At 37.9% G+C, this 11140-nt stretch overlaps 1 protein-coding gene across 1 annotated transcript; it reads right to left on the reverse strand.

Moving 5' to 3' along the window:
- Positions 1-985: 985 nt before the first annotated feature.
- On the reverse strand, positions 986-11129 carry mettl14 (methyltransferase 14, N6-adenosine-methyltransferase non-catalytic subunit). Its single transcript, XM_006787180.3, has 11 exons — positions 10679-11129; positions 10197-10285; positions 9778-9865; positions 8426-8503; positions 6177-6264; positions 6011-6101; positions 4842-4983; positions 3886-3978; positions 2026-2142; positions 1659-1869; positions 986-1505 (listed from the first exon to the last, which is right to left on the reverse strand). Exons 1-11 carry the CDS (start codon positions 10742-10744, stop codon positions 1198-1200), a joined length of 1371 nt encoding a protein of 456 aa, XP_006787243.1. The 5' UTR covers positions 10745-11129; the 3' UTR covers positions 986-1197.
- Positions 11130-11140: the final 11 nt, after the last annotated feature.

Raw genomic sequence — 11140 nt, forward strand, 5'->3', positions numbered from 1 at the left:
AGTACGCTGCCTAAATACAGTGTTGTGATTGTTCTGTAATGCACTCTTAGTTTCATAAATCTTGACCCTGGTAAATAACCCACATATAATAACAATTAAAAAGATTGTAACTGACACTGAAACTAATGAAAACTAAACTGAAATGGACAAACTCATGCTTGAAACTAGCTGTAGTTAAAGTGCACTAAAATATCTCTTAATGAAACAAATTAAAAACTAATTACAAAACACATTTACCCTATAACTGTGCTCACTCAACTGAGTGTGAAGTTTCACAATGTGTATTGTGTTCCTCATGTTGTAACAAATTCCTTAGAACTCCTTTGCTGACATTCTTTCCACATACTCGACAGCATGCAGTAGAAGTGTGAACGCAACAGATAAGCAAATCAGTTAAAGTGCTCAGGACATGCATGCTGTGCTAAACCAAAAATAAAGTACTTGTGAAGCCTGATAGAGACACGGATCTAACTTTCACTGTATGAAAGAGCCGTTTGCAGCAGCCATTATTTAAAATTAGCATACAAAATGTATACTGTAATGCTGCAGTGAGGCAGCAGCTTTTTTTTTTAGTATACTGCTGAAAGAATTGAGGAAAAACTCGACCGTCTCAATATAACAGGGTCATTTAAACTGATATCAACTGAATCAGTCCAGTTACAAAGCATAAGCTGCTGTTATTCACTCTCGCCTGCTTTGATGAAAATGGAAGTGACAGATAGATATCTGTGAAGTTTGACATTGAAGTTCATATACTGTGACCGAGTCTTACATTTTTTTTGAGAAGTGTACAATTGGATTATCGTGACCCACATAATAATAATAATAATAAGGAAGTTTACTATTTCATCAACAATAACTACTGTTTGTTTTACTTTCCACTTACTTTCAATAACCTGTCTAAATATGAAACCCTGATCATCTTTATGAGTACATATATATTCATCTCCAAATACAAAAATCAATATGCAAACAGAAGTGGTGAAAATCTATTTTATTCAGGAAACTCCTATTCAATCTAACGTATATCCATGAAAAATATAAAGAAATCAAAATGATTAAAAAAGTAACCACACTGGCAAACTTCTCAACTTTTTCCATCTAAATCATTTACATACAAAAATGAGTTACGGATAAATCTTCAGACAAAACAAATGGAAGTTCCCACTATAGTGTGGATGGCATTAGTTCTTTACTCTACCGAGGTGGAAAGCCTCTATGTGGCCCTCCCCTACCCCTGAACCCTCCCCTGTCTCCACGAAAATTTGGTCGGTTTCTTTCTCGACCTCTGTCTCCCCCTCTTCCAGCATTTGGCCCACCACGCCCCCCTCTGGGTGCTCCGCCACCACGGTCCGACTTAAGTTTAACAGGGGGAGACTTGGGCCGGAGCCTCTCTATTTCTTCAGTGCAGCCAGACAGATGGCAGTTAGGTAAACCAAAATGTGCAGCGTAGGTTTCTGGGTTAAAGTTGGTGTTTGTCAAAGTAGGACCCACTGTCAGCCAGCCTAGAATGAGAGTGGAAAAAAAGAAACAATATGTGTAATGACAAACAAGAACAAAAGACAGAGAAATTGAATTGAAAATAAGTAAATAAAATGTTGTTGTCAACTAATTTTAAGTCAACATATTTTCCAAAGAAAAGCACATATCCATCATACCTGGTCTGATGGTAGAGTCTCTTCCAAACAGGTGCAACCTCCTGCGGCCCAAACAGAAGTGCTCAATGATGTGGAAGATCTCCACAGGCTTCTCTACATTTCCCATCTCAGGCTCTTCAGTGATGATCAAGTCAATGTCTACATTGGCATGGATGAAGTCTCCATCAGTACTCCTACGCACTGTTCCTTTGATTCCCATTAGGCAGTGTTCCTGGAAGGATCATGTTGTTTGTCATCATGCATCATACTATACAATTAATCCCACAATTTACATCAATAATATACCAAATTAGTGTGTGTGTGTGTGTGTGTGTGTGTGTGTGTGTGTGTGTGTGTGTGTGTGTGTGTGTGCGCGCGCGCAAAATACCTTGGTTCTTTGGAATACTGCTTTTGGATCCAGTGCTTTGGTCTTTCCTGGGTTATTCTTGTTGGTCTTAATCCAGCAGATATCCTCACACCTCCTAAAGCCCCACTTCCTCAAACACTGAAAAAGAAGAAATAAACGGTAGGTATTATGACATCCCAATGTACAGACTGAACAAGCATTGCATTTAAAGCTGTTTAACTGAAAATAAATAAATAACCTTTACTGTAGGCTAGGTCAATGGGTAACTCGTATATAATGTAAATTCAACTGCAAATCGTTATCTTTAAAAGAAAGCATATTTCTGAACTAATAATTAACTAATAATTGTCCTTATTGCTGTTTTAGAGAGGAGCGGTGCTTCAAAGGATAGTTGCAGATTTCTGTCAGAATCTGCAGATTATACAGTGCAAATAAAATGTTCCTGTTTCTCCAACGTTGTCTTCTAAACAGTTTCACTGGATGGCCAGGAAGCGTTCGCGATGTCTTCTCCGGCGCTGATAATTGGCGTCTGTCTTGTGTCAGTGACATAGAAGACGGAGTCATGCAACATGACCGTTCAAACAGCAGTCACTTTCTAAAACATCAGATATGTATCAGACTCAGTACCACATACGAAAGTGACCCTGATCGGATTTGAAAATATCGGATTTGTGCCATTCACACTGTCATACCATGATCGGATATGGGTCGCATAGGGTCAAAAAAGTCGGATTTGATGCGCTTTCGCCTGCAGTGTGAACGTAGCCTAAGAGGAATTTCCTCTTAACTTTGATACTATTCTGTGGCAATTTTATTTTTTAGAAAGTGCAAATGTTGAGGTTTAGACATTCATTCCAAATCATTTTATGCTTATGTCAACATGTGAACATATTTTTCTAAGGTCAGAACAGATCAGACTGTAAGTAATCTGTATTTAAAAACTGTAAAGCACATTTATGTCACAAGATTTATGTTGGTATGTGTTATATAATTTATTCTGAGTTTATTGGCAATCTGCGATGTCCAGTGATAACTTTCTCGGTCTTTACACTGATGACAGGGAACTGTTCCTTAGATAGAGAACAGCTGGATTGCAATTTAAGTGTTCGCCAAGATGGACATTTCTACAGATTAAAGAATTATAGGAAGTGTTCTGTTATCAACTCAATGAATGAGGATACGAAACTGAGTCATACAGATTATTAAAACTGGGCAGGACCAATGGATAAGCTTGTTTTCTCTTTTCCAAAGACAACATACCAATATAAAGCACCTTGAGACAACTGTTGTTATGATTTGGTGCTGTACATATACAATTGAATTAAATTGAATTCCTTCTCTCTTTCTTCCTGTACCTATCCTTCTAGATGGGAAAACCCACAGACCTCCCCTCATCTCTTGATTAACTCAGATTTTCCCTAAACCTGCTTTCTAGAACAGGATCCTGATATCAATAAATTTTCATTTCTCCAATTGTCAAAGAAAAATAACATTGACATAAACATTTTTAAGTTCAAAGCAAAAGTAGATATATTCTTCCCCTAAAACTCATAAGTCAGACTTAGATTAATGTATCTCTATAAAATTATTACATAACCTAATTAATTAAAATTCACTTTTCTGATGTCTAACTCGGGGATAAGAAGCATGCTGAATTAGGTTCTGAGCAACTGAAAATATGTCAATCCTTAATATGGCGAACCAGGAACCCGTAAATCAAATTATTATCTACTAAATTCTGGACAATTGTGGATTTTTCTGGCCACAACATTAAAACCACTAACAGGTAAAGTGTCTAAAATTGATCAACCTGTTACAATGAGAAATTTTGGCTCACTCCAGGACTGAATGCTTTTTTTAATTAATAAAAAATTGCGTTACCATCCTGCCCAGGTCCAATCCTTCACCAGAGCCACACCAGAGAAAGACAAAGGAACGTAGAGCAGATATCTCTTCTATCTCCAGTCTCATGAGCTATAATAGGAGAGTGAAGGGAATGGAAAGAGGAATAAGCGTAAATGAGAAGAACACTCCATGCTGAGTAAGTAACTACTACTTACTAAACTCTTCTTTTCTAGCTCATAGGCTTCCTTTGTATTAAAAAGAAAACCCTGCAGGAGATAAAGCCATTCCTTTTTTTCAGTCCTGTCTGGCAGCTTTTGCAATCAGAATTATGACACATTTTAACAGACTTTCACATCAGCAGATAAACAGTGCCATTTGGGATGCTGGCTGTTTTACAGGTCCAAACTGTTTGCTGTCCTTTGAGTCATGTTTCAAACCAACCCCTACCTCACCTTCACACATAAGATAACTTCCATCCACCCATCCATTCGCTTCCGCTTATCCTTTTCAGGGTCGCGGGGGGCGCTGGAGCCTATCCCAGCTGTCATAGGGCGAGAGGCAGGGTACACCCTGGACAGGTCGCCAGTCTGTCGCAGGGCCAACACACAGGGACAGACAACCATTCGCACTCACATTCACTCGCACATTCACACCTAGTGGCAATTTGGATTATCCAATTAACCTATCCCCACAAACTGCATGTCTTTGGACGGTGGGAGGAAGCCGGAGTACCCGGAGGGAACCCACGCAAACACGGGGAGAACATGCAAACTCCACACAGAAAGACCCCGGCCTGATGGTGGAATTGAACTCAGGACCTTCTTGCTGTGCGGCAACAGTGCTAACCACCGTGCTGCCCACATAAGATAACTTCTGCAGCTTATTTATTTTAGTTTTGTAGTGTTTTTTTAAAAACAGTAAAAGTTTTCAGTATTTAATTACATGCTAGTCCAAATCAGTAAATGCAAACCAGACAGAAATAGTATACATACATCATCCCAGGTCCAGAAGCGTTCAGTGTGGCTTATGCCTGATTCTCTGTAGTATTCCTCTAGAGGAGGTTCAAGCAAAATCACATCGAATTTGCACTTCAAATCCTTCAGGTCAAAGTGCTCTGGGTCTGCCTGGAGGTACCTAAAAACACAGACAAACGTACCGAACTTGAAATGGTCAGTGACTACTTTACAGTGCATCTGGAACGTATTCACGGTGCTTCGCTTGTTCCATATCTTTTTATACACTTTTTACAGCTTTTTCCAAAATTGATTAAATTTATTTTTACCTCAAATTCAACAAACAATAAACCAGTGTCAAAGTAAAGAAAAAAAAAAACTTTATTTGAAACTCTTGCAAAGTTAATAAAAATGTAAAACAAACAAACAAACAAAAATATAACATGCATATAAGTATATACAGCCTTCACTTAATACTTTGTTAAAACCCGCTTGGCAGCAATTACAGCCTCCAAGTAGGTTTTATTTTATGTATGAAGCTACAAGCTTGGTACATCTATTTTTGGGCAATTTCTCCCATTTGCTTTCATAGAACTTCTCTCAGGTTGATGTGCGACCAACCTATAAAACGTCCTAGTGGTTCCAAACTTCTTCCATTTGCAAACGATGGAGGCCATTGTGCTCATTGTGATCTTCAACCCTGCAGAAATGTTTATGTACCCTTCACCAGATCCTGTCTCAGATATCTACAGACAATTTCATGGCTTGGTTTGTGCTCTGACATGACCTATCAACTATGGGACCTTATATAGACAGGTGTGCCTTTCCAAAGCATGTTCAATCAACTAAATTTAGAAAAAGTGGACTCCAATCTTGTTGTAGAAACATTTGTAAGATGATCAGTGGAAAGAAGATGAGAGAGAGAGCTCAAATTCAAATGTGTTAGCAAAGGCTGTAAATACTTCTGTGGATGTTATATTTTTGTTGTATTTTATTTTAATATATACATAAGAAAAACTTTTAAAAAATCAAATCAAATTAAGGGATTTTGGGGTGAAAAATTAATTTTATCCCTTTTAAAATAAGGCTGTAACGTGACAAAAGGCGAAATAAGTAAAATGCTGTGAACACATTCCAGATGGACTGTAATTCAAGCATAAATTAATTGCACTCATAATCAGATAAACATTAGTATTCATTTAGCATACATGGGAGGGGTGTTGGTAGTGGCGATGAGTTCGTCCTTCAGTCTGATCAACTCTCGAAGTTTAGGGTATTCTTCAAATCGGTCGGCCAAGCCTTTACAACAGGCGACACAGAGGTCAGACTCACATACATGAATATAAAACAATCAAATAGCAAGCACACACTTACCAACATCTCTGATGAAGTTCTGTGGCCTATGCCCAGTGTCCACAAAATGCTGGCAGTAGTCATTGTGAGGATTCAATGACTGGGTACCCTGAGAATGAAAGAAAATTGCCATATAAAGACAAACAACATGTGAACCTGTGTTTTATCATACCTTTAATATGTGCCATTTTAAAATATTTCATATTTTTTTATAGCACATATTTTTCTTCATCCTGATTGGATGTAGATCATTGACAATCTTGTGCGTTTTGCACTGTCAAAGGCCCCTGAAGTAGCACCCAAAAGGCAGAGGAAGATGCTAACTATTGCACAAAAAGTTGGACTTCTGGACATACCGAAGGAAGGCAGAAATTACCGTATTTTTCGGACTATAAGGCACACCGGATTATAAGATACATTAAGCAAAACAAAACAGTCAGATAAGTCAAACTTTACTCAACTCATTCTTCTTGCTTCCTCTACTTCCGTACCATTGATTCATTAATGTTGACTTCTCTCGCAGCTGCTCTATTCCCATGTTCTGGACCCTGAACATGAACCCCTGAAAACAGGGTTCGATCTTTGGTTTCATTCTATAATACTGGACTTATTTTTCTATGAAGGTTTGAACTTTGAGAGTGTTTAAACAAGAGAGAAAAGTGTGAAAAGTTCACGCCTGTCTGAGAAAAGTGTATAAAGTGTGTAGTTAGGGGTTTTACAGCCTTAAAACATCTATAATAATTGTAAATAATAAAGCTGACTACTTTGCGGATTTCACTTATCGTGGATTATTTTTAGAACGTAACTCCCGTGATAAACGAGGGACCACTGTATTACAAAAATATAAAATTTATGGAATGTGAAAAAATGTGGAATCATATGTAAATATCAACACTTCACCGAGTTCTTTTGATTCCTCAGAGGCATCCAATGGAAGACAAAACACTGCTCAGTAGACCATTTAACACTTTATTACTTCTAGAAGGGAGATGCGTCCTGCGTGACATGCTGCCGCGGATCTCAAAATGGCGGTGTGCCCCTAACAGTTTTATTACAGAAGCTCTCTCATTCTAGTCTAAACAACAGTGTCTCAGTAAATTTCCACTAGAGATGGTGCTCTCTTATCTGCATTTTCCCAGGCAAGCATGAGCGGGAGTCTGCAGCTTTCCACTCCCCAAGGACACATGGTCTAATGCCTTTATTTTTCAGGGCTGTGTCCACTTAATACTACACTATATAACTTTATAACACTTATTATTAATAAAAAGCATAGCATTATTGAGGCACTGCAAATTATTTAATTCCAACACATATTAGGAACAAACTGGGAAAACATGAATAATCCTGTTCATATATCCCTTGCTTGCCAGAGCTGATTTTTGTTTGTAACAGTGAGACTACTCACTGATTTTATTACACTCTTAAATCCTACTACTTATTCCTGCATCTTTTGTGATCTTACAAAGCTTCAAACAACGCTCGACTATTAAATTAGTCATTGACGATTTTGATAGTTGACATAATCGTAACTAGTTGACTAATTGTGGCAGCCATAATTTAAATATAAGAGTACTCAAACAGCATAAATGTTTACAGTGCAAGTAGTATCGTGTTACAATAGAAACTGGCACTGAATGAATAATTTAATTAGTTAGGAAACATTCCACAGACTATCCTCAGCCCAAGTCAAATACTCATGCTGGCAAACAAAACTTTCCCTTCTGGTTTGGCAACACCTGGGAGAATAAAACTTGTTTATCTTACATATGCTTGGCTGCTGATTACTTAAGAAGCAACTAAAAATGATAGCGTTATAATTCTTCCTTCACTACTTATTTTTTTCCGTTCTCTTTCAAGTTAACTCATGTCACATTGGTTGCACTAAATCTTCTGGGTAAAATCTAGGTTAGCATCACCAAAGCAATTTGAAAGAAAAAAAAATCAGTGCCTTTAAATTTAAAAATCTTTTACATATCATGTTACAGCACAGTGAAGCTTCCTGTTAGAAGCATGGCAGTGGCAGCTTGACAGTCATTTCAATTAATTTTCTAGATTATTACATTTATACAAAATATAAATATACATCTACTGAGTAATCTGTATCTCTAGGAAAGTCAAATTATAGTCCACTCAAAAATTTTCTTTTTCTTAAAGTTGCTGGATACTTTGTGTGGAAACAGGTTCTTAAAGTTGCTGGATAGTTTGTGTGGAAACAGGTTTTGCAAGTCCATATAAAAGTGACTGTGAATGTGAAGAAAGAATTTCCCAACCTTAAGAAAAGTACTTGAGTCCTTGTACACCTCTTCATATGGGTTGGTTTCATCTGGTTGCTGCACTTCCAGCTCATCCTAAAACACAAACAGGCCCACATATGCATGTGTGTACAAATTATGACTATGACTAAGACTAAGACATAGACTATGACTATGGTTGGCAGACGAATGCAGCTGAATGTAATTGCAAAATAAAGCAAGAGAATGGTTAACTATATCGTCAACTATAACAAATACCACCACTGTTTAATATGAAGAAAAAGACTAAGACACAAATGTACAAAAAACATTAAATCGGTTAGATGTTAATCAAAGAGTGAGATGGGACATTGTCAGCCAACTAAATCTGTCCACATTTTCATATATTTGTTCTAATACATCTGAATTGATGCATTTTGCACTATATTAAAATACAACCCTAATTCCAAAAACGTTGGGGCACTTTGGGAAATGTAAATAAAAGCAGAATGCAATGATTTGCAAATCTTATAACCCATGTTTTATTTACTGCAGAAACTGAGAAAATGTACCATTTTAAGAAAAAAAATTTGCTCATTATGAATTTGATGGCAATAACACTTCCCAAAACTGCTGGAACAAGGCCATGTTTACAGACTTTGGGGATGGAGCCTATCGCAGCTATCATATTTCGCCAGCTCATTGCTGGGCTAACCATTTTGTTTAAATAAAATAGCAAAATGTCTCAATTTAAATATTTTACATGTTTTCTGTATTCTATTTGGTTCTATTGATTTGATTTATTAACACGCACAGCATGCAAACTTCTCTGAAATTGTGATTGTAAATCTATACTTCACCTTACAATTCATTAACTTCAGTTATAATCTGTTAAAACCTTTAATGGGTTGTAGTTTTAATAATACTTGAAAGTTTTAAATGGAAAAATGAACTAATACTTCCACCTTTTTCATAAGTCATTTGTATTTACGTCATTATAGTCACGCAAAAGAGCGTGACTACAATACTTGGCTCAAAGACAACATTTACCAGACAAGATTTTAGTAGATTAGTTTTGTCCTCCAATCCAGACCTTTACAAGCCTTTGTGTCCAAGTCACGCCACATTTCAAGGCACTCATGTATGACGCTTGTAGAATAAGAGCCTTTATGTCATCACTAATGATGTCAGTGATAACTTATATTGTAAGAGAGACACTTTTGAACATAGCTTTGCTGTAGGCTCTGCCACTTTATCACATATTACTTACTACTGCCTATGGCACAATGTTACAATACTTAACTCCTCCTAAAACATTCAGGCTTTTTAATTATGTTTTATTTATATAATGCCACATCTCATAAACTCAACATTTAAGTGGTTACACTCACCTTTTGCTCTTCCACATCCTCCTCTGTGTCCTCTCCTTCAGTCTGTGCTTTCCTTTTAGAAGAAGGGGCTGTGCTGTCATATGAAGCCCTGCAACAACAAATACACCTCAATATTTCAACATTTCCTAAGTCCCAAAGGAAGCATTTGGTACTGAAAAATGACAACACAGAGCACACAAGATGAAAAAAAAAAGAGTGTGCATGCAGTAAACCCAAAGAGAAAAATGCTTCTGAGCATTGCTGCAGTTTAGTAACTGGGACTCGTAATGGTTGAGGGCAACTTGGAGGTTCAGTATGTTGCTTAATGATGCTTCAACATGTGGCGTTGAGGAATGATCCGCGAACCTTCTGATGGGTGGATGCTCCTCTCTACCGCCTGAGCGACAGCCACCATCAACAGTACCAACACTACAGCTTACCTGCATGTTTCTCTAGTCTCCTCGATCTCTTTTAGTTCGTCTTTACTGTGTAGGACTGCTCCGATGCTGTCTGCGCTTTCAGCTCCCAGCTGTGGTAACGACAGAACAAGAAAATATAAAGGCCCTCCTGCTTGTGTTGTGTAAACCATACAGTGCCGACTATGAGGAAACATTTGCTTAATAAAACACCCCTTGGTGTTTTGTACTGCTGGTACGTGACTCCATAGCGTTATGGATAATTGTAATGGGTCCTCAATGCGCTCAAATCTTTTTATTTAGGAGCCGACTCCTCTCGAGGGCGACCACTGTGAATGTTTGAAAGGGATAGGCAAGTTATCGGCACCCATGCATCGATGTGTTGGACGGAAAACTATATGAAAACCCATTTTGCATATAACACGCTTAGCTCCACGTTATTAATACAAATCCGTTAGGTATGTAGTTAAGTTGAGAGGCAGCTTGGGGGCTCGTTGTGTACTTGCCTGTTGAGCTAACAGCTGCCGCCTAAGTTTTTGTCTCTCGCGTATCTCTTGAAGACGACTGTTCATCGCGTCTCATATACTGTGTTCTGACAAACTATTAAGTCCCCTTGGCCGCTGGTGTAAATAAAATATTTTCATATAACACTTATAGCTATCTGCAACAACAGCTAGCAACCGGCTAATGCAGGTTAACCGCTAAAAAAAAGGAAAAGTCGATAGATGCAATCGATTTCTACACCCGCACGCTCGGGCTCCATTTATTGCCCTTCCGCCGGTGGGGTTTGTTCAAAATGAGAGTCAAAGGCACATGTGTATTTGAATTTCGTTATAGCTCGTATACAGTTATGCCTAACTGTATTGTTTAAATCATCAAAGTATGAACAATATTTGGGTCTTAAGAATAGAGCGATTTACCACCTATCTCGGCGACTGCCGGTGTACGCCGGTATTAACTAAAGAGTG

Source organism: Neolamprologus brichardi, chromosome 6 (assembly GCF_056152115.1).
Source record: "Neolamprologus brichardi isolate AB-2024 chromosome 6, ASM5615211v1, whole genome shotgun sequence".
Classification (NCBI taxonomy): Eukaryota; Metazoa; Chordata; class Actinopteri; order Cichliformes; family Cichlidae; genus Neolamprologus; species Neolamprologus brichardi.